The sequence below is a fragment of the Meles meles genome, chromosome 1 (genome assembly GCF_922984935.1).
Source record: "Meles meles chromosome 1, mMelMel3.1 paternal haplotype, whole genome shotgun sequence".
Lineage (NCBI taxonomy): Eukaryota > Metazoa > Chordata > Mammalia > Carnivora > Mustelidae > Meles > Meles meles.
Window position 1 is genome coordinate 173,123,021 of NC_060066.1, and position 20,148 is coordinate 173,143,168.

At 54.2% G+C, this 20,148-nt stretch overlaps 1 protein-coding gene across 4 annotated transcripts in view; it reads left to right on the plus strand.

Moving 5' to 3' along the window:
* The window catches only part of SSBP3 (single stranded DNA binding protein 3), a 160,822-nt gene that overhangs the window by 106,405 nt on the left and 34,269 nt on the right, over window positions 1-20,148 (plus strand). For all 4 annotated transcript variants that reach the window (XM_046021880.1, XM_046021894.1, XM_046021887.1 and 1 more), the window contains exon 5: window positions 7,398-7,487. In XM_046021880.1, coding sequence (XP_045877836.1) covers window positions 7,398-7,487 — 90 coding nt within the window. The remainder of the gene's footprint in view (window positions 1-7,397; window positions 7,488-20,148) is intronic.

Here is a 20,148-nt window from a genome sequence, read left to right on the forward strand (position 1 = left end):
AGGGTACTTTGCCAGTTAGATCCAGCAGCCTCTTCTGCGGGTTCATGCATTCCTGCACACACACTTGCATACACATGTGCGTGCGCGCACGCGCGCACACACACACACCTCACCACACCCTTTGCTGAAGGCCGGGTCCCTCAATTATTTGCTGGAAGGAGCAGGGTTAGGTCAGTCTCCTTAGGGGGAAGAGTAGAGCAGGTACAGGATTCTAATGCAGAGAATGCCTTGTGCTCGCCCCATGTCTGTAATGATCTGCTGTTTCTTTTCCTAAGTGTCAAAAAGCATACAGAACTCCCCTTGCAGGGTTGGTTGGAGAATGCTTTGGGGTTTCTGAACCCAAGACTGGGGGAGGGGTGGAGGAACAGAGAGACTAAAGTTAGAGCCTCTCATGGTCATGTGCTTCTCTGTGCCTCAGTTTCCTTATGGTAAACAGAAATGATGTTTCAGTGGGGATGTTGAAGAGTCCGTCATATCATCCCCTCCCCTGATCTCTGGGGTCAGGACGAAAGGCAGTTGCTGCTCTCCGCATCCTTTCTTCACGTCCGGCCGTTGACCCCCTCACCCGGGACACTTGGGAAGAGGCTCTGGTGCCAGGACAGCTCTCCCTGGGGCCTAATGGCCTGACTGTGGCTGGTCAGGGCTTTTTCTGTCTACACGTGGCCTTTTTTCCCGTTGCTCAGCTAAGAGCTCAGTGCGATGCTCGCTGTTTCATTGAAATAGCAGGACCTCAGCCACCTCGTTTGGAGCTGAGCAGAGGCCAGGAGCAGGAAGGCTTGCGGTTGCTTAGGTCACACCGTATGTGGTGCGCAGCCAGAGTGGGAGCCTGGTCCAGGGACCCTCACTCCAGGGGTCCTCTATGCTGATAATCTCCATGCAACACCAGGCAGTGGTGGGTAACCGAGGGGAAACTGAGGCTGAGACAGTCAGCATGGCTCAGAGTCGGACAGCAGAGATCAAGCCCACCGGTTCAGATATGCAGTGTGCTCTTGCTGTGTCCCAGCCATGAGCCACACCAAGTTCACATAGGCTACCACTTCCTGAGGCAGCTTATGCTGATGCTTAGGCTTGGAGAAGCTTTTTGTAGCTCAGTGTGTCTCCTGCTGGACCCAGAGCCGTCCCTTGGCACTAAGAGAGCACGTCCACTCCTCCTTCTACGTGACAGCCCCCTGGCTATTTGGAGGCAGGGATCCTGTGTCATTCACTCCCGTGTGTCATCTGAACCTATTTTTAATACCAGCTGGTTCTGTCTCTTCATGTAGCAACAACTCTGTGTTTTCTCCGGGCTGCAGAATTAGAGCCCCTCTTCTCCAGAACCGATTCTCTTCTGTGGTCTGTGCATAAAGCCAAGAGGCCTCTTCCGGTCCCCTCTCCCTCCTTTGACCCTGCTTCTCTCTGTCTTGGCCTTTCTGTCTGGGTGATGATGTTCTCTCCGCTCCCTCGTCAATGTCTTCAGCTTATCTGTCCTGCTTCGGTTAACAGTTCCTCTAGGAAACTCGGCCCAGAGGGATGAAGCTTTTTGCACAGATTGCTGAAACCCCTGTCTCGACACCCGTGCAAGCGTCCCTCCTTCTCCTGGACACAGGTGTCCCACAGAGACCTTCGTTTCTCACAGAGGCAGCACAGGGATGCCTTCACTCCTCTAAGTGACCTCTCTTCCCATCTGCGTGCACCCAGCCAACACGCCACACATCCTGTGGTGTCCCGCGTGCTTGGCCACGTGACCTGTGTTGAGTTTCACTTGAGAAAGGCTGTATACTTGGTGGTTTTGCGTGTGGGCTCTGTGCTGCTACACGCAGAGGCCTGAGTATTGGGGTGGGGCGAGGAGGGAGGGGAGCACAAAACAAAGTTCCATTTTGCAGCCTTGTAAACCAGGAGGGGCTGGCCAAGCTGGTGGGAGTCCTGCGGTTCACTGAGCATTTGGTTTTATTCAGTTCGCTGTTGATTTCTGTTTATTTATTTCTATTTTTATATATGTTTAAGATTTATTTATGAGAGAGAGAGAACACATGCATGAGCGGAAGGGGCAGAGGGCGAGGGAGAGAAAATTCCAAGCAGACTCTGTACTGATTGTGGAGCCCAGTGTGGGGCTCGATCTCAGAACCCTGCTATCGTGACCTGAGCTGAAACCAAGAGTCAGATGCTTAACCCGCTGTGCCACCCAGGCGTCCCGGGGATCACTTTAAAAGATTGAAAATGAGTACAAAGGCCAGGGGTGGGGGGAATCCCATGCTAATTTGTGAGTGAGGATAGCTGAGGTTCTCTGGGTGGGGGCTGGAAGAGAACACCTTGCAGGGACCGTCCCCCAGACCCACACTTGTGGAAGGAAGCATGAGCACTTGTCCCAGAGCACAAGATGCTCTGAGATGCGAGATGGGAGGTCCTGGGAGCTTGTCTTCTGGTTCCTCTGGACTGACCCTGCTGTTCCTGGAGCCCCAGGGGACTTACTGCTACAGAGTGAGTAAAGGGCCCGGCAAAACGTCTGGGACATGCCATGTGCATTTGTCCTCTACTGGTGTTGGGTGGGTTAGTGGAGGGCGCCTTGGGATGCTCGGCACTACCCGAGGGCGGGGGGTCACTGCTGAAAAGCAGATGTGCTAGTGAGGACCACCCTTCGTTGGAGGGCATGTGGAAGACCAGCCAGCTGGGGCTGGAGTACAGGGCAGGTTGAGGCTCTGTGGTGAGCCCCGTGCCCGATTGGCTTTGTAACCACCGTGGGATCGTAAAGAAGGCCTACTCTTGAGGGAGAGGGTTGTGGGATCAGTCCTCCTTGGAACGCTCCCAGGCCATGAACAAAAATACCATACTTTGCAGGGGACCTCAAGGAGCTTCAGGCAGTTGTCTGTAGGCACCTTGAGCTTGGCATGTTGACTCTGACCCCTGAGTCTTAGAGGAGGCAGCTGGCTGCCGTGGGGCCCTGCCACCCGGTGGAAGGCCCGTTTTCTATTTAGAAAAGAATTTTAAGTTTTTTTTATTTTTTTAAAATGCATGAGTTACCAAACTGCATGCCTGATTTGATTCTGCTTTTTTTAGTCCATGTACGTATGTGTATTTAGATAAATGTGGGTGAGGAGGGCCTGGGCCGGGCGAGCTCAGATGTCAACGGCTATTACCTGCAGGCTCCGATAACAAAGAGGAGTCTGGGTGGTTTTTAATCTTTGATCTCTTATGTGTTCTTTAGTGAGCAGAAAAGAGTTAAAATTCAGAGTCTTCCAGAAAGAGGACTGTCCTCCTGTTCATGCCCTAGCTGTTCTTTCCCATCTAACCCTGCCATTGGATGCATGGGGAAACTGAGGCTCCCAGCAAGGACCTGAGCCCATAGGGAGGTCTCTGACTTCTGAATGCAGCGCTCTTTACTTCCCTGCCCTAGTGGGAGGTTCCATCCCTTGGACCCCCCACAGCCCCGACAGCTGTAGGCCTCGGTGAACGTCAGGGGCTTTTGGTCTGGGTTTTGTGTTTTTAGAGAAAACTCACATGAGACGCTTTGCTGAGTGCCTTAATGGAGCTCTAACTCAAAGCTGGAAACCGCAGGGAGGGGCCAATTTCTAGCAATCCGGAAAGGCCTGGCTCCAGATGGCCAGGTTTGAGCAGGTCTTTGAATAATAAAAGTCGTAATCATTTATTGAACACCTGCTGTATGCCCTCCCATCTCAGAGATGGGTATAAAACAGCCCCTGCTATCAGGTGTGGGGGTGGGAGGAGGGGGTCTGGGGGACTGGGTTCTGTGAACCACAGGTAGTACTTAACCCTTTTGTTGCCTTGTAAATCTGTTGCTGCTTTTCATTTGCTTCTTTGTACTTTTCTGCCCCTTTGAAAGTTTTCCATTATGAGCACATATTTCCTTCATAATCAAAGAATAGCAGTATCTGTCATAATTCAGGTTAATTATTTTGCTTATGTTTGCTGCTGGATGAGGCTTTGAATGATAAAAGTTGTCTCCTCAGCTTCCTACTACCTTAATCACTGCTAATACGGCTTTCCTTTCATTGGAGGCTAGCAGAAATCTGTCCTCCCCACAGATGTCAGAGAATTGCACCATCCACAGTTACCCCAGCCCTGCATTCAAAGGACCATGGACCCTGCACCCACCCACCCACAGTTCCTAGAACCATGAACTTACTTCTAATTACTTCTAATTTTGTAGGAAAAGGAACTCTCAAAGGGAGGGAGCCTTGTAAGTCATGCTCCCGGGTTCAAATTTTCAATTAAATGTTTGGGGTATTTTCTTTTTTCTTTTTTTTTTTTTAATTCTAAGATATCCTTATGTGATACCCTTAAAATATAAAGAGCTCTTATCTATCGCTAAGGAAAAAGTCAGATATACCGATAACAAGGGACATGAACATCTTTCCATAAAAGTAGATCTTGAAGTGGCCAGCAGAGACCATTTCAAAAGGTAGTGACCAAAAAAATAGGTCCGAATACAAGAGAGGTACCATTTGGTAACTGTCAGGGTAGCAAACACCATACCTGGTTAAATAATATTACCTCTGTATAATACTAGATTTGTTAAAAACTCCTATGTTTTTTTGGTCCGTGTAATGAGAAGGGGAAGTGCTCTTGACATTCTTTAAGAAAACACGGTCGCTAATTTTCTTTTTCCTTTGCTGCGTTCTATAAAAAGGAAGCGTATACGAAATGATAAATGCTAATTTAAAGCATCAAGTTGGTGAGACTTTCCAGATCTCTCTCTAAAAACTGAGCATGGATCTGGGTTGAAGGCTGGAGAGGAATAGATCCGGACAAGGAGGACAGACGGGAGAGGGCTGAGTTGAGCCCGCTCTCCTCACGAAGATGTTTGTGTCTTTGTCAGGTGTGGTGCTCTGTCAGGTGGGGATTCAGGGAGAGAGACGGCAGGTGGGTGGCAGGGAGTACCCAGCCTGTTTCTAGCATCAGTCCCAGTGGCTCCTGCCAGGCATGCCACCCAGGGCCTCCCCAGTCAGGAGCTCCATCTTTCCTGTCCTCATCCCCCAGACAAGTTGGTGCCACATTTGTTGAATAAAACATTTAGTTAGTTTTAGCAAGACAAGGTTTTGCTTTTCCCCGTGTCGCCTACTCCTACCTTCCTGGTAATTACTGTCGCTGCCCCCGCACCTGCTTGACTGCGGGAATTGCACAAAGGTGTGAGTCATTGGAGAAAGACCGTGTCCTGGGAGGGGACTTCAGTTTCAAGAAAGATGGCATTTCTCCTCCAGATCTGTATGCACCTATATGCAAACATGCATTGGGTGTGTGTGTGTGTGTGTGTGTGTGTGTGTGTGTGTGTGTGTGTGTGTGTGTTCATGGATATGAACTTTTTTCTTTAGGTAGGAGGGTGACTTCTATAAATGATCTGATGTTTGGAGGGATAGGTAGGTGAGAATGAGCCAGAAAACTTCCACTGAAGAGTTGGAGGAGAAGGTCATGTCCACGGTGAAACCCCGATCATGACAATGGAACGGTAGAGATGGAGGACGGGATTTAAAAGCACAGAGAGACCCAAGCCTTTGTCAGGATTTTGCCTCTGGATTTCAAATGAGTGGGGCAAAATCGTACTGAGGCCACTGCCTGAGAAGTAAAATCTATATTCTGTACCAGCATAACTTCCTGAAGGATTAAAGAGTTAAATGGAAAACCGGTTTCTAACAAAACTTGAGGAAAACGCGGGTGCCTGTTTACCTCCCTCTGATTTTTCTTTAAAACTTTCCTGCCCTTGCTTCCAGGGAACGATTGTTGGCTGTAAATCCTGAGAAGTTGCATTTCCACAGACCCACCAACCAGAGACAAAACAGTGCAGCTAATGGATAGCCTGGCATAGTCCCCCAGGTGGCCCTTGCCTAGATAGTAGTGGGGTGAGCGGGGCGGGGGGACCCTAGACAGAGGCAGGCCGGCCCCTCATCCTCCTGAATGGGGCTCTCACCTGAGAATGTGGAAAGACCTCATTCGTGGTGTTTGGGGATGCTGGTCACACATGACAGGGTGGTTGGCGAGAGAGAGTTGCCTGTCGGTAGGCAGAAGCATTTGAGAGGTTGGGCTGGCCTGGCTGGCCCATCTCCACCCCAGTCTCTTTAGCTGGGTCTGCTAAGACATCCAGTGCCTGCCCATAGTGAGCCCTCCTTGCTTTCAGATTACTGAGCTTTCCCAGTGCACAAACATAGGCCATCCTGTCCCATAATCCTCCACAACCACGACGAGCAGGCAGGACAGCGGCGACCCCCAGTTTGTACAGGAAACGAGCTGGAAGGCCACTCGGCTTGCCCATGGCCCTCTGTTGCTGTTACGGGTAATGGCCACGGCCAATGGGATTCACACATTACCTCATTTCCTTCCGTCACAGTTGGAAGTTAGTACTTCTGGTTCCTCTTTCCTGGCTAAGGAAAGGGAAGAAGTGAATTTTTTTGCATTTGTAAGAGAAAAAGCAGCCTCCTTCCAGTTTCCTGATCCCAGGGGCCTCACTCTTGTCCCAAAACCCCAGGGGGCTCACTCTCGTCCCAGAGAACAGGTCAGACCCCTAGGAGGAGATTGGTGATTGAGTCTCAGATTCTCAGTGGGGGTATGTGTGAGGTTGGTGACATGGAAGTGGGAGTAAGGGGGTCCTGCAGGAGGGGTCGGGGGGAGGAGTGTGTGTGCAGGACACCAGCCCGGGTGGCAGTGGGTTGGGGGCGTGTGTGTGTGACTTGCCTCACCCTGCCTGTGTGCGTGCAGGCCCAGGTTCAGACATGCTGACCACATGGCAGGTGGGACACAGATTGCCTGGAAGGAAGCCAGGCTGGGGAGAACGACGTCTGTTCACCCCCCGGGAGGCATTTGCTGAGGCAGATGTACTAGGTAAATGCTGAAATAGCAGCATTTAAGAAGAAAAGTGCCTCCGCTCCCCACGCTGCATGGCCCACCTCATCTCTTGTGACCCCCCCAAGACTCTGATGGGCCCAAAAGACCCCTGCCCTCCTCAGGCTCTCCAGGGACGTTTCCCAACAGGGCTCCCTGTTCATTCATTAAGCTGTGGGTAGTGATTGATATGCTCTCCGTACAACATGCAGCCTCTTGGAGGGGATGCAAACATTTATAAAGCCCCCCTCCCCCCACTGCCCTGCAGGGACCCCATAAAGCAGCTGAGTGTCTAAGGCAGAGTGTCCATACACTGGCAACAGCTGCTGTGCACTGTGCTCTGCGGTGCGTGTGCAAAGTGGTAGATGATGTTCTCCCATTTTAGAGATGAGAAAACAGAGGCTCGAAGAGTTCATCACTTGCCCAGTGAGAGACACACCTGGGAGGGTGATGTTCGAGGAGGGTCTTCGAAGGATGTGGGCAGACCCGCAGACTGGGAGAACGGGGGCAGGGAAGGGGGCAGGGGTTGGAGCTTCCTGTCGCTCAGGGTGGATCCCGCCTCTCACTCTCCGGCTTCCTTGTCTCCACAGAGTGCAGCAGCCGCCCCGAGCCCTGTGCTTGGCAACATTCCCCCCAACGATGGGATGCCAGGAGGCCCCATCCCGCCGGGTTTCTTTCAGGTACGTGCTGGGCCCCCTCGGTCCCCTGCTCCTTTCTGCTCCAGGCCAGGCCCAGGTGGGCAGGAGGGAGGGAGAGAGAAGTAAGTAGCAGCTCAGTTTGCCATGGTCTAAATACAGTTGCTTTGTGCTGGTTCCAACCCCTCCCATCCCTTTCTCCACCCCTTCAAAAACCTGAAGAGGGGAGAAAAGAGATGGGAGCAGCCCCACCCCCCACCCCGGGTCCCCTGCACGTGCTGTGTCACTTCGGCTGGAGTGGGTTTTCTTCACACCAGCTTCGAAGGCACAGCACAGCCAGCCCCTGGTCGGGGAGGTAGTGGGGAGCTGTCTTTTATAACAAAAGGCTTTTTTTTTTTTTTAAATAACAAGTGAACTGTTCTTTGTTTCTGTTGTGTTGCTGCTGTCATCGTCATTGTTTACTTTGCCTGTCCAAACTACAAACCTTAGGCGTAATCTAAAAAAAAAAAAAAACAAAAACAAAAAACCCACCATCCTGGCAGGTCTCAGAATCCTTTCCCTCTGGTTAACCACTTCATTTTTTCCGAGTGCAATCGCAGTCGGCATCCCGCGAGCATCTGTGCCCGCACTCTGCCCGCCAAAAGAGGGCACATCCCACATCTGGTGGGAGTCTGGTCTTTTCCCAAAGACCCCTTGTCAGCCTCTGGGGGCTTCATCTCCTATCAAGGTTGGGGGTGGCTGCTGGGCCCCTCTGTGCCTGTTCCTCCCCCATCTCCACAGTCCCCTGGCACAAGGCATAGGGGGTTTTTCGATTTTAAGCAAGCTGAGACGGGGGGAGTGCCATGTCAGAAAGGAGTTAGCGTGCAGGGCTAGAAGGAGCTTCTCTGAGTGTAACGTTTCATTCATTCAGACCTGTCTGTGGCAGGGTTTGAGAACCTGCCTGTGTTCCCCACCCCTTTGAAATGCTAACACTTCCAGATAAGACTGTGGGAAGAGCTGTCATATAGAAAAGAGTGCCGAGATCTCTCTGTGAAGCCCAAGAATTCAAAACTGGGAGCACTGAGACAAAGTCCAAGGAGAATTTTGCTTGGTTTGAGCCAGAATTCCACACCTCTTGCTCCAGCGGTGAGACGCAGGCTGCGGGAGGCAGGGCTCCCTGTTACTAAGACATCTAAGCCAAAGGGGGACAAACCCCTCTTAGGGATGGTCAGGGGATTTTCTCCCTGGGTGGAAGATGGCCTGGGTGACACTTCTCCCTTGTAAGATTTCACATTTGAGTTGATCTTGACTCTCAGGAGAGAAGGGTTTGGACATGCTGCTCACTGTCCAAGGAGTGAATCCGTGAAATTTAGGTGTTCCCCAAAACCAGAAAGAGCAGGTTGCCCACCACCATGATGGTGGTGAGGGGAGTCATAGGGATGGCGGTTGAGGGCTTTGGGTGGCTACACATACATCTGTATACGTTCCCAGCATGTTGCCCGAACTAGAGCCTTGTCCTGGGGTGGAAAGGGGTGCAGCCTCAGAAATAGGGTGTGTAGGCTCTAGGTTAGACCAGACCAGGCATTGCTTGGGGCTTGGCTTGATGTAAGCAGGAAGAGGGGCTAGACTTGGAAGAGAATGGGACATTCATAACGGACCCAAAAAAGAAGGGAGGCAGACAGGCTTCTGCCCTTTCCCCAGAGGGGAAGCCCAAGGGCTGCTGTCTGAGACGGTCCTCCATGCCAAGGGACAGCCATCTTCCTGGCCACTGCAGGTGGGCGTCCTGTACCTGGTTGGTCTTTCCCCCAAGTGTTACCTGCTTGGGCCTTCTTTCCCAGGCTCACACATCCTCCCACATGAGGCCACGGGTGCACCACCCTGGACACAGTGCCATTGTGGCTTTCCTGCCTGGTGGACAGAGCCCCGGGTACTGGTCTCCACCTGCGTGCCTATTGAGGCTGCTCACTGGCGTCTGAGTGCCCAGTGCAGGCTGCTGTGGTGGGAAGAGGTGGACAGCAGCCAGCTGCATTTGTTAAATAGGCCGTTGACTTCTATTTTGGCCTGAGTCTGGGGCTAGGCAAGGTCTGCCTGATAATGTGGGCAGCTCATAACTTCCTGCTTTGGTAGAATTGTCCATGGTTAAGGCCTAATTCCAGACATACTTCTCGGGCCCTCCCCTGTGACGTTCAGGGGTGTGTGGTCAGAAAGCCCAGACCGAATCCTGTCCTTATTTGGCCACTTCCAGCCATCGTCAAACAGAGGTAACTTTTGGATCCTCTTGAGTGGGGGTCTTTTCTGAACCCCAGTCAGGATGAACCCACCAAGAGTTGGGGCGGGGGTGGAGGGTGGACATGGAGCCAGGAACCTGTGTGCCCCAGACTCTCTGCTTCCTGGGTGACTTTGGCTAACTTTGTCTCCACCAGACCCTCCTCAGGTGAGGACGTTGTTTTCTAGTCAGTCAGGTGAATACGAAGGCAGAGGAGGTGCTTCCTGGCTGTGATGCTGACCCCCTGGGGCTGGGTCAGTGCCGAGGGGAAAGGGTATCTCTCCGGAAGGAGGTAGTGACTGCCCATTTCCGGAGTAGGCCAGCTCAGGACCAGAATATCAGCTATTGATTGCGGCCCCGCCCCTGCCCGGGCTCTCCCACCGCTGCTTTGCTCTTAGAAGGGAAATGGAGATGCTATCGAGTTTAATCGGCTGCCAACAATTGCACTTCTTCCCCTGCTTGGCCGCAGTCTGGGTGGGCAGCTCTGCGGCTGGGGGGGGGTCTTTGCACCAGGAAAGCCGGCCTGGGTTGGCTGACTCAGTTGCGATCAGATCCTGTCCCACGGTGGCCGGCCCAGTTTGCACATCGGGACTCCACCCCCAGTTGGTGCCAAATTTTGAAGCCAGTGGGGCCTCCCAGGTGGGTGGGTGGGTAGGCAGCAGCTGTCTACCCATCCCCCCAACTCCAGCCCCACAGAAAGGAACATAGGGGACTTACTTCCTTAGACTGCCAGGCTGTGAGACTACTCCTGGGGTCGGAAGGTTTGGCCATCCATGCCTTAGGTTCCGTCCGTTGGCTTTTTCTTACTTAGTGTTGAGGGGTCCTGTGGCAAGAGATGTGTCTGGTGGCAAGTTGAGGGCTGGTGGAGAGGTGGTTCAGGACCTGGCCTAACCATATCTCATAATATTGGGGAGTATTTTGGGGTTCTTGGGGTTATGGTAGAACTTAGCCAGGACGTTCTACTTCTGTGCGTTCTTTGTAAAAAGACACCTTCATCTTGGCAGCCCCAGCATCTGGCATGCACGAGGGATCCGGGGAATGTTTGAACTGAGTTTATTCGTGCTGCTCACGTTACCAGGAGTAGAGGCCCGCTAGCCCCAAAGCTCTAGATCCTCATTCTGTCCAGGCTTGGAGGGTCCAGGGGCCGCATTCTGGAGTGGGGAAGGATGCAGAAGATGAGAGCCTGAGGACACCTGTTCTAGTCCCCTGCTTGTCCACACACTTGCTGAGTGACCTTGGGCAAGTTGCTTGCTGTCTCTGGGCCCCAGTTTCCTCACTAGTAGATGAAGCAGGGTGGACCAGATGGTCTCTGAGGGCCTTTCCAACTTGGATTTTCTGTTTGGGATCCAGATGGATTTTATATAATCAAGCAGTGGCATTTTTTTTTTTCCATGCAGCTTAAGTCAGTTGGGCTGTACATCTGGCAGACTGCTTAGTTTTGGCCAGGCCTGCTGGTCTGGGTGGGCCCCCTCCCAGCTCCTTGGCCTGAAGGTAGTTCTAAGGGAGGTGCCCTTCAATGAGGATTTCTAGGTCTAGAGCTGGGGAATGGCAGGAGGGCAGAGGTCACGAAGAAGGGAGCACTGAGTACAGGCTGTTTTTGTTCTTGTTTTGTTTTAAATTCCAGTGATTGTTTTCAGTTATGTCGTGTTTTTAGACATGCAACTTACTTTCATTTTGATCACCACGCTTCTGTAGAGGGGAGGCATGGCTGACTGGGGTAGAAAGACTGGGAGAGGTGACTGACCTGCTCAGTGACCAGCTACGGGCCATATTCGGGGTCTCAGCCCAGGCTTGCTGGCTCGGGACCCCAGTGTTATAACTCAACGGTCAGATGTATGCCTGGTTGTCTAGAGAGAAAATAGAGAACAAGAGAAAAGGAGGGAAATGATGGAGGGAGAAAGAGAAAACTCTAGCCATCTTCTCTCAAAAGCAGGCAGTGTTTCTGCTCCGATGCCAGCCCTGATTGGTTGGTGGTGGCTGCTGGACCGCTGTTGGGAGTGATTCTTGAGCCGTGTGTGGGCTCAGCAGATACTGGTGGGCGTTGTCTGCCGTGAACATGAAGATGTAGATGGTAGTATGTGACCTCTGAATTTGCCATCCCTGATCGAGGGCAGACTTTGTGTAGATGCAGAATGGAGGCCCAGAGACAGATGGGACTGTGGTCTGTGATAGCCATCAGCCCCCTCTGTGAGGGCATGGGGTTTGACTCTGGGCCAGAACTGATCAGTCCTGGTCTGCCCCCAGGAGCACCCAGCCTAGCAGAGTGGCTTGATGGGTAACCCATGCCCTGGAGTAAGAAATGGAAGGGCCTGCCTGCCAAGGGGCTTCCTGGAGGCCATATTCTGGGGTGGGGTCCCAGTGAGGGGGAGGATAGGTAGCTGCTCCGTAGGAGATGTGGCTGGAGAGTTTGCTGGCAGCTTTTGCTGGACCTTGTGGAGAACTGTGGGCTCCGTCCAGAGGTAGTGTAGTGGGAGCCACTGGAGCACCCTGGTCTGGATAACGCCTGGGCCAGGTCTGTGTTCCTGAACATTACTCTGCACTGGCTCTGTCCACTCTGTGGAGGCGGGAACCTGGGGGCGGACTACACCGAAGGTGGAGACTGGTGTTGCCGAGATCCAGGCAGAGGATTAAATGGGAGTCTTCTCTGGAAGACAGTCTTGGGGGAACCCAGCTCCCTTTGCCAGAAGCTCATTACGTTCTGCTGTGAACAACCCTAGATACTTTCTGTTTTAGTGAGACACAATAGGGGTTGACATGTCCCGTCCCCCCACCTCCCCATTCCAGTGAGTTCTCATTCCGGCCAGCCGAGCCCACCCACCTCTGAGGTCTGCCTCCAGAGAACCCTCTCCACCAGTTATGAGGGAGTGGGGAGAAGAAGCATAGTCCAGAAACCTAAGAAATTATCCAAAAATAAGAGGGAGAGCTAGACACATGACCTTGGACCTTGCCTGTTGAGATTATAGGGAGCACACTCCTCATTTTTTGCAGAAGTAGCCGGGGTTTCCCTGGGAGAGGAGCAGCCTCAGGAAGTCTCTGATGACTGACTTGGAGTGTCTGAAGTTGGGCCACATAGAAGATACTCAGACCAGGGGTGCCTGGCTGCCTCAGTCAGAAGTGTGTGTGACTCTTGATCTCAGGGTTGTGAATTTAAGCCCCACATTGGGTGTAGAGATTACTTAAAGAAAGAAAGAAATCTTAAAAAAGAAAAAAAAAAAAGATACTTAGACCTGCCTCCTCAGCCCTTAGATCTCAGATCCCTCAGAGAAAAGAAGAGGGAGGCCAGTTTGAGTCTTTGGATGTTAAGACAGTTCTACCACCTGCTACTTAAAGTAGTGAGCTCCCTGGCACTCAGTGGTAACCAAGTAGAGACTCTGCCCAGTAGAGAGCCCTGGGGACTGAGCGCCTTGGGGTGGGATGGCGTGTTTCCAGGGAGGATCAAAGCCCAGTAAATAAGGGCTTGCCGGTGGCAGCCGCTCAGGCGGTTCCCAAGAGCTGGGTCGAGTGCTGTCCATTTCCTGCCTTCCTCTCCGGCGGCAAGCAGGCAGCAGCACAGTGAGCTGGCATTACTCTTGCCAGAAAGCTTCAGCGGCAGGAAAGACCTCTTTGCTGACTAGAGCCAGGGTAGGATGAGGAGAGGCTTGGGAAGAAGCAAACCACCTTGTTTGTGTGGTTTTCAAAGCCTGCAGCAAAGGGAGGACTTGGTGGTGGGGGATGGGGGGCGTGGGTCCCCGTCTGATGGATGGTCAGTCTGAGGCCAGGACCTAAACCGCATGAGGCCCAGCAGACTTGCCAGTCATCCTGTAGCCCATTGGCCAGACACGGTCTCTGAGGCCACAGTGGCCTCCCAATCACGCAGCCTCAGTGAGCACCTCGGAAAAACGAGGCAGCCCCGTACCTGCCCTTGAGGGTCTCACAGTCTGGTGGAGGAGGCAGGGAATGATTGTACCAACAGTCCGGTGCCCCGGGGGCAGGCGAAGGAGCATCTGGCCTAACCTGGGGTCCATCTGGGAAACTTCCCTGAGAGGCTAGCCTAGAGGAGTGAGGTCTGAGCAGGAGGCGGTGGCCAGTGAGTGGGGAGAGGGGGCAGTAGGCCAGGATGTGGATGTGAAAGGGGCAAGCTTTGGATGGCAGGAGGCTTGGGGAGATACTTCAGCTTAAAGACAGGGGAGCCATGGAAGGTTCCTAAGAAAGGAAGTGACCGGGTTCCAGGAAGACCCAGCAGCCCGGAGGGGCTGGACTTGTGGCAGGCTGCCATTGTGTAAGTGTGGATTCCAGGCTGTGATCCCGGGGGCGGGGAGTGGCCAGGCACTGGGTAGCAGTGGTGCCTCAGTGCAGTGGCCTGTGTCTCGGATGTCGGAGTGGGGAGGAAGCAGAGCTGGGAGGGTGTGCCCAGGGTTCTGACTTCCACTGGACTGCGTGGTACTGAGAGGCTGTCAGGTGCCTCCTACCCTGTCAGACCCTTCACTTTCAAAGGGAGGGGGCCTGACATGTGGTCCTGTGCCTGCCCCCTTGCTCCTTGAGGCTCCCAGCCCATGCTCTCAGGTCCTAAAGTAGACCTGTCTGACCTCCTGTTGTAGTTGGTGGTGGAACACTCTAGATTAGGAAAGGTATCCCCGTGTGCGATTCCATTTGACTCTGGGAGGTAGGCCTGAGAGCTAACAGCATTTCCACTCAGGATGAAGAAACCGAGGCTCACACTGGCCGGAGTTGCTCAGGGAAGATGGGTGTGGACCAGGTGGTAGGCTCTAGAGCTTCTCGATGAATGCCCTGTCTTGGGTGAGGAGGAGCAAGTCCCCTCTCTTTTTGGGCCCCACGCTCTGGCCCCGACCCTTGCCCTGGCTCCATCACTGAGGGCAGGAGGGGTTCCGATTGATGCGCTGTGCCGGTCTGTGGGAGAGGAGGACAGAGATGCTGTGGGAGGTGGGGTGGGTCAGGGAGTGTGCCAGTTCCTTCAGGGGGCAGAAACACCCCTCCTCCCCGCCCCCACCCTGCTGTCTGCCTCCAGACTGACAGAAGGCAGGGTCACCCCTGCTGAGAAGGATTAGACAGGAGGCGGGGCACCCCAACTGCTGGGCGCTGGGCTGCCCCCACCCCAGCCCCACCTGTTCCAAGCCAACGTAGTGCTTCCAGTCCCGCAGCAACCTCCCGCACCCCCCATGAACAAGCCAGCAGCGGCTTTAAGCCCAAAGACCCCTGCCCTCGGTGTTGGATATCCTGGTTTGAGTCCAGCCCTGTTGCCAGACTGCTGGGTGTCCTTGCAGGGCCATCCTCCCCTCTCTGGGCCTTAGGTGCCTTAGAGGACTGTAGAAACCCCTGACTGCTGGGAAACCCTGTCGCCTGAGCTGTCCCCTGGCCCCGCCATGGACCCACACACAGCTCTCCCCTCCACTAACCCCGCAACAATTGCCCGGCCTGTGTGGAAAGGCCAGGGCAGGAGAGAAGGTGGGGGGAGGCTTTTCTTCTTGCCAACACCACCTCCACAAAGGTCAGGCTGTGCTCCCGCCCCGCCCGGCAGCCAGCCTGGTGCCTAGCGTCTGCCCAGCGGCAGAGGACTGCGCTGGGGCTCCTAGCAACAGCGGACAAAAGGTTACTCCTGACGTGCCAGGCTGCCAGCCCCCTCGCCCTCCCTTCGGAGAGGAAAACAAAGTTGTGGCCTTGACTGGCGCGTGTGCCTATGTGCACGCGTGCGGGCGTGTTTGTGTCTGTCTGCACACTTGGGCCACCTCTCCGCCCCGCCGACAAACGTGAACTCCGCGTGTCGCGCCGTAACTCTCGCTGATGAAATGGAAAGTTGGACATAAATCAGTGTCTGCCGCCCTGTTAGCTACGCACCAGCAGCCAGTGCCTGGGAGGTTTGCTCAGTAACAAAGCACCAGGCCTCTCCACGGGCCTCGGCTGCCCCCTAACGTGGAGCCGGCCCCGCAGCGGGGAGCCCAGCACCAGGGAGCCCAGCCACTGGTCGCCTCCGCCTCCCTGCTGACGACCTCCCCAGCCACAGGTCTCTGTTCCCTTTCCGGGGAAAGGAAAGGAAGCGCTTTCCAGAAGGACCCTGGGACCTGGGAGGCTCACACTAGTTCTTATTGCTGCTCTGAAAACCCCTGGAGACCCCAGGGTGTCCCCTCTCTCCTCCTGAGCTGTGAGCGGACTTGGGCCTGACTTTCAGGGATCCCATCCTCAAAAGATTGGTGTCATCAGCCCCTTCACCCCTCAGGTTTTAAAAGCTTGGGCCAATTTATCCTTTTCCCCTTTAGTCCTGGTTTTTTTACTTCGGATTTCTCTTAGATTAGATTCCCTCACTGCATCTGGGAGCTGCTCTGCCAGGTTGTCCTGTCCCCTGTCCCAGCGCCATGACTGGGTCCGTTCCCACCCTCCCCCTGCAACCCCCGCCATGATCCTCCTGCCTTTCCAGAGGGTGGAGGAGCCCCCTGTGTTTTTGTTTTGTTTCTTCATAGTTGGCAGAGGGGGTAGACCTTCTGTGTTCCTGCTTCCACCTTCTGTGCAGATCATGCTGAGGGTTTTTTTCCTTTTTAAAAAAAAGGTCACATTCCTCAGCCCTTGTAGCAGAAGAGATTGGAGGAAGAGAATTCCAGTGGAATCCTATAATAACATGCCTTGGCATTATGTGGCTCAGGCTAGACCCCCCTGAATAAGATCACACCACGCTGAAGGAAACTGCCCTTTGGGGAGTCTGGGCTGGGCCAGGGGGCCGGGCCAGGTCAGAGGGCTTTCTCACATCTCACCGAGTGCTAATTGTGAGGTGCTGTTCTGAGAGCTGGGATGGAGCAGCCCATCACAGGGCGGGTTTCGGGCTCATGTCCTGTTTCTGCCTAAATGAACTCCTCAGCCCGCTCACGCCTTTCCCCGGAACCTCTCCCTCCCCCAGATGAAGGTCTTGGGATAAATGAAAGCCCTGGGCCAGACCCACTGGTCGCCCAGCAAGCCCCTGTCTCTTGCTAATACCCAAATGGGGGTGGTTACACTTGGTAAGAGTATGGCCGGGGGACCACAGCTTTTATGCAGTGTTCTCTCCAGGCGGGGTGCTGGGATCTCCCGGGGGCTCCCTGACTGGGGGCCACCACATCAGCTCTGCACGCCGTGCAGGGATGGGGTGTCGGAGGGCAGCAGCCTTGGGAGAGGCCTCCTATGGACACCTTGGAAGAGGGCAGCGCAAGGTGTGGTGACTGTGACCGGGAGCTTAGGAGGAGGACCGCAGGCCTCCCCACTCCCCCCAGCGCCACTTCCTGACCATGTGTTCTGGGGAGTTTACCCGACCTCGCTGGGCACTGGTGTCCTCAGCTGCTGGGCACTGGTGTCCTCAGCTGTGCTGAGAGCACTCGTTCATCAAATCACAGTGCCTCCTTGGCGGGGCTCTGGTAAGGACAGACTCTGCATAGAAACATGGAGCCATGCTCAGTGCTGGTTTAGTACTGCCGTGGAAACACGACCCGTGGGCTTTAGGATCCACATTGATGAGCACCTGGGCCCCCGGAAGCTCATCCTCCATATTCCTCTCCCTCCCCCCTCCCCCCAAAGCCTTCCATCCTTCCAGGAGGCCCTGAAGTCACGCAGCCTGGGCTGGCACGTTGGTTGCTTGGAGAAGGTCCACTAACCGATCTGGACGCCATTGCTTCACCATACAGCTGGGGTGAAGATAGCCCCAGACTCCCAGGTGCCTGTGAGGACGCCAGGAAACGAGGCCCACGAAGCCCTGCCTGGTGCCCGGCATGGCTAAACATGCAGGTGTCTGTCTTGGGGACGCATATAGGTATGTCCTGGGGCTGTTCTTGTCTCAGAGCTAGGGGTCACGGCGGAGCTAGGTCCCGCAGCTCATCCAAGGGCATGGGTCACTGTGGGTGCTCTTCATCCAAGAAGGGACTATTTCTAGAGGCTCAGCACAGCTTTGATGGCAGTGGCGCATGGGAGAGGTTCTGGGTGTTTTCAATGGGTATTAGCCTTTCAGTTAGGCCGACATGTTTGGGACCTAGCAAGCACAGGCCCCTTTAATGTGTTACCTCACTTAATTCTGCCCTACGTGGCTTAACTCCTTGCTCCCCGGTCCACCCAGGGGGAGTTTACAGGGGAGGTAGAGGCAGGGAAGCAGGTTGTATGGCCGGGAGCTTCTGATTCTCTTCCCGCCGGGCTCATTAATATGAACTCTTTATTGCGAGTTCATGTCGACTCTCCCGCCCAGGCAGTTGGGTCTTTGCTGGGCATCCTGAGTTCTGTTACCAGCGGGCCTCACCTGGGTGTCATTTGAGTGTCCGCTCCCCACCTGTGAAGCAGGAACAGCTTCTACCTGCTTCACCAGCTAGGACTTTGGAAATGCAGTCAGAATGAAAGGCAGATCAGAAATCCGCACCAGCCCTCCTTCGCAGGGACTTGCGTTCAGCCGTCTGTTCCTTCAGTACACATTCGAGTGACAGCTCTCTGCCCAGCCCTATGGGCCTCCCAGGGTCAGGAGGCCAGATGGAACCTGTCTACAGGGGTTCATATCATAGTCCATGGGGCTGACCCCAGCTCTTCCTATCGATGATGTTCTTGCATTAAAGACATAGAGTCTGGGCTCTTGGTAAGATACGCGCAGGTCTTTGTGATCTAAGCCCTGCTACCCTCGCGCCATTACTGGACCAGTTGTTGATCCCCACGATGGGCCAGGGCCGGTGCTCTTAGACCCAGCCTCTGCACCTCCAGCATGGCTGCGTGACCTCTTCTATGGACAACAGCATTCTCCCCTGCCCTTCTAGAAGGCTCTTCAGGCTCATATCAGTGTTATTCAAGGAGACTTGGGCGAAGTCTTGCCCTATCCTTGCCCCAAGAAACACATGCCCTGACAGTGAGTCTGAGGAAGAGCCTCGTCCTCGGAGTAATTGCAGCATCGGTCCTGAGAAACTTACTCAAGAGCGTGGAGAAGTGCAGTCAATTCTGGGACTGCGGCTCTACCGTTCTGGGCCTTAACCTGCCCGTCTGACATGCAACCCCATTAGGGGGCAGGCACGGGAGGGGCAGTGGCAAGCAGGGGAGACCCGGCTCCTGTCCCCTGGGGCATCAGAGGCTTTTGGGGCAGAAGAAATAAGTGTCCATTTCAGGGGCCAGATGACTCCCGAAGAGTTGGCTGAGGCGCACTCAGCATCAGGCAGGCTGCCGGAGGGCCTTGCCTCCAGCCCGAGGCGTGGCAGGCCAGGAGGCGGCATCCTGGAATTAGGGTGCTGGGAGAGCCTAGTCAAAGAAGAGGGGGCTCCCGAAGGATTCCTTGAGGTGGGGGAGATCTGAGCCACCTCCTCTGCTGAGGGTCAGTTCCTAGCACTGAACTGAGTACTTGACTCTCAGTATATCAGTCCTCCAGCTCTCTGGGAGGAGGTGAGTAAGAATGGCAGGGGTGGCAGACGGTGCTCCTGGCCATGAATCTGGGGCACTTCCAACAGCTCCCCCCCTCCTCCCCACACACACTCACTTAGCTGTCCCTTGTGCTTCTGTTGAGGTTTGCCCAGTTCCATAACCCACTGCCCGGTGACTCTGGGCGGGCTTCCTAAACCCATTTCTTCCCAGAGTCCTGGTTCTTTCCTTTGCCCCATCCTGTTCCTTCTGCTTAGCTGAGGAAGGAAGATGAGCTCTTGGGCCATTCCCTAAGCTGTTCTGTCTTTGGGGAAGAGGAGGCATGAGACCATCCAGTCATCCAGGGAGCTACAAAGCACAGGGAGAACCGTGGCCGACTTTCCTATTGCCAGCTTAGCCGTCTCCCGCTCAGGGGACAATAGGGGATGAATTCTGGCATTCTGGACGTGGGGCTTCCAAAGCCCTGTGCCTTCCCTTCCCAGTTGGATATGATGAGATCCTTACTTTGTGGATCGTCTTTCAGGGTGCGAAGGGGTAGCAGGTGAAGGCTGTGTGCATGCATGTGCTGGAGAGCTTAAAGTAGAGCAGGAATTCTCTGGGTGGATGAGGCAGTGCTTTTTAATATGCGCCTCACCTTCCCTGTGCCGCTGTGATTAACAGCAGAGCTTGAGCGCTGGTGAGAGTGGAATCGAGGCTGGCGGGCAGGAGCAAGACGCATCTTTGCAGCTCTATCCATTTTCAGAGCAAAAGGCAATCTTTTGATTTGGAGTGGGAGGTGGGGATTTGGTTCTCTTGGCAAGGTTAGGTGTTCCTAGGGATCGGTGTACTTCTGGATCTTGGGTCCGTCTCTACCCCTCCGGCTTACCCACAGAGTTGGTCTCTACCACAGTGAGTCTATGTCAGGGAGAGAGAGGTTTGCTCTCTGGATCCTGGCCAGAAACCCACATGGCTAGGACTGGGTATTGGAGACCTTCCCCAACATGAAAGAAGGCTAGCTATTCGGGGCCAGAGTGTGGCTCAGTGGGAGAACGGGTCTATACCCCACGTGTAATTAGCTCCCGAGACAGCCTTGAACTCAGTTTTCCTGTGGCTACAAGTCTTGATTTCTAACTTGAAAGGCACCATAGA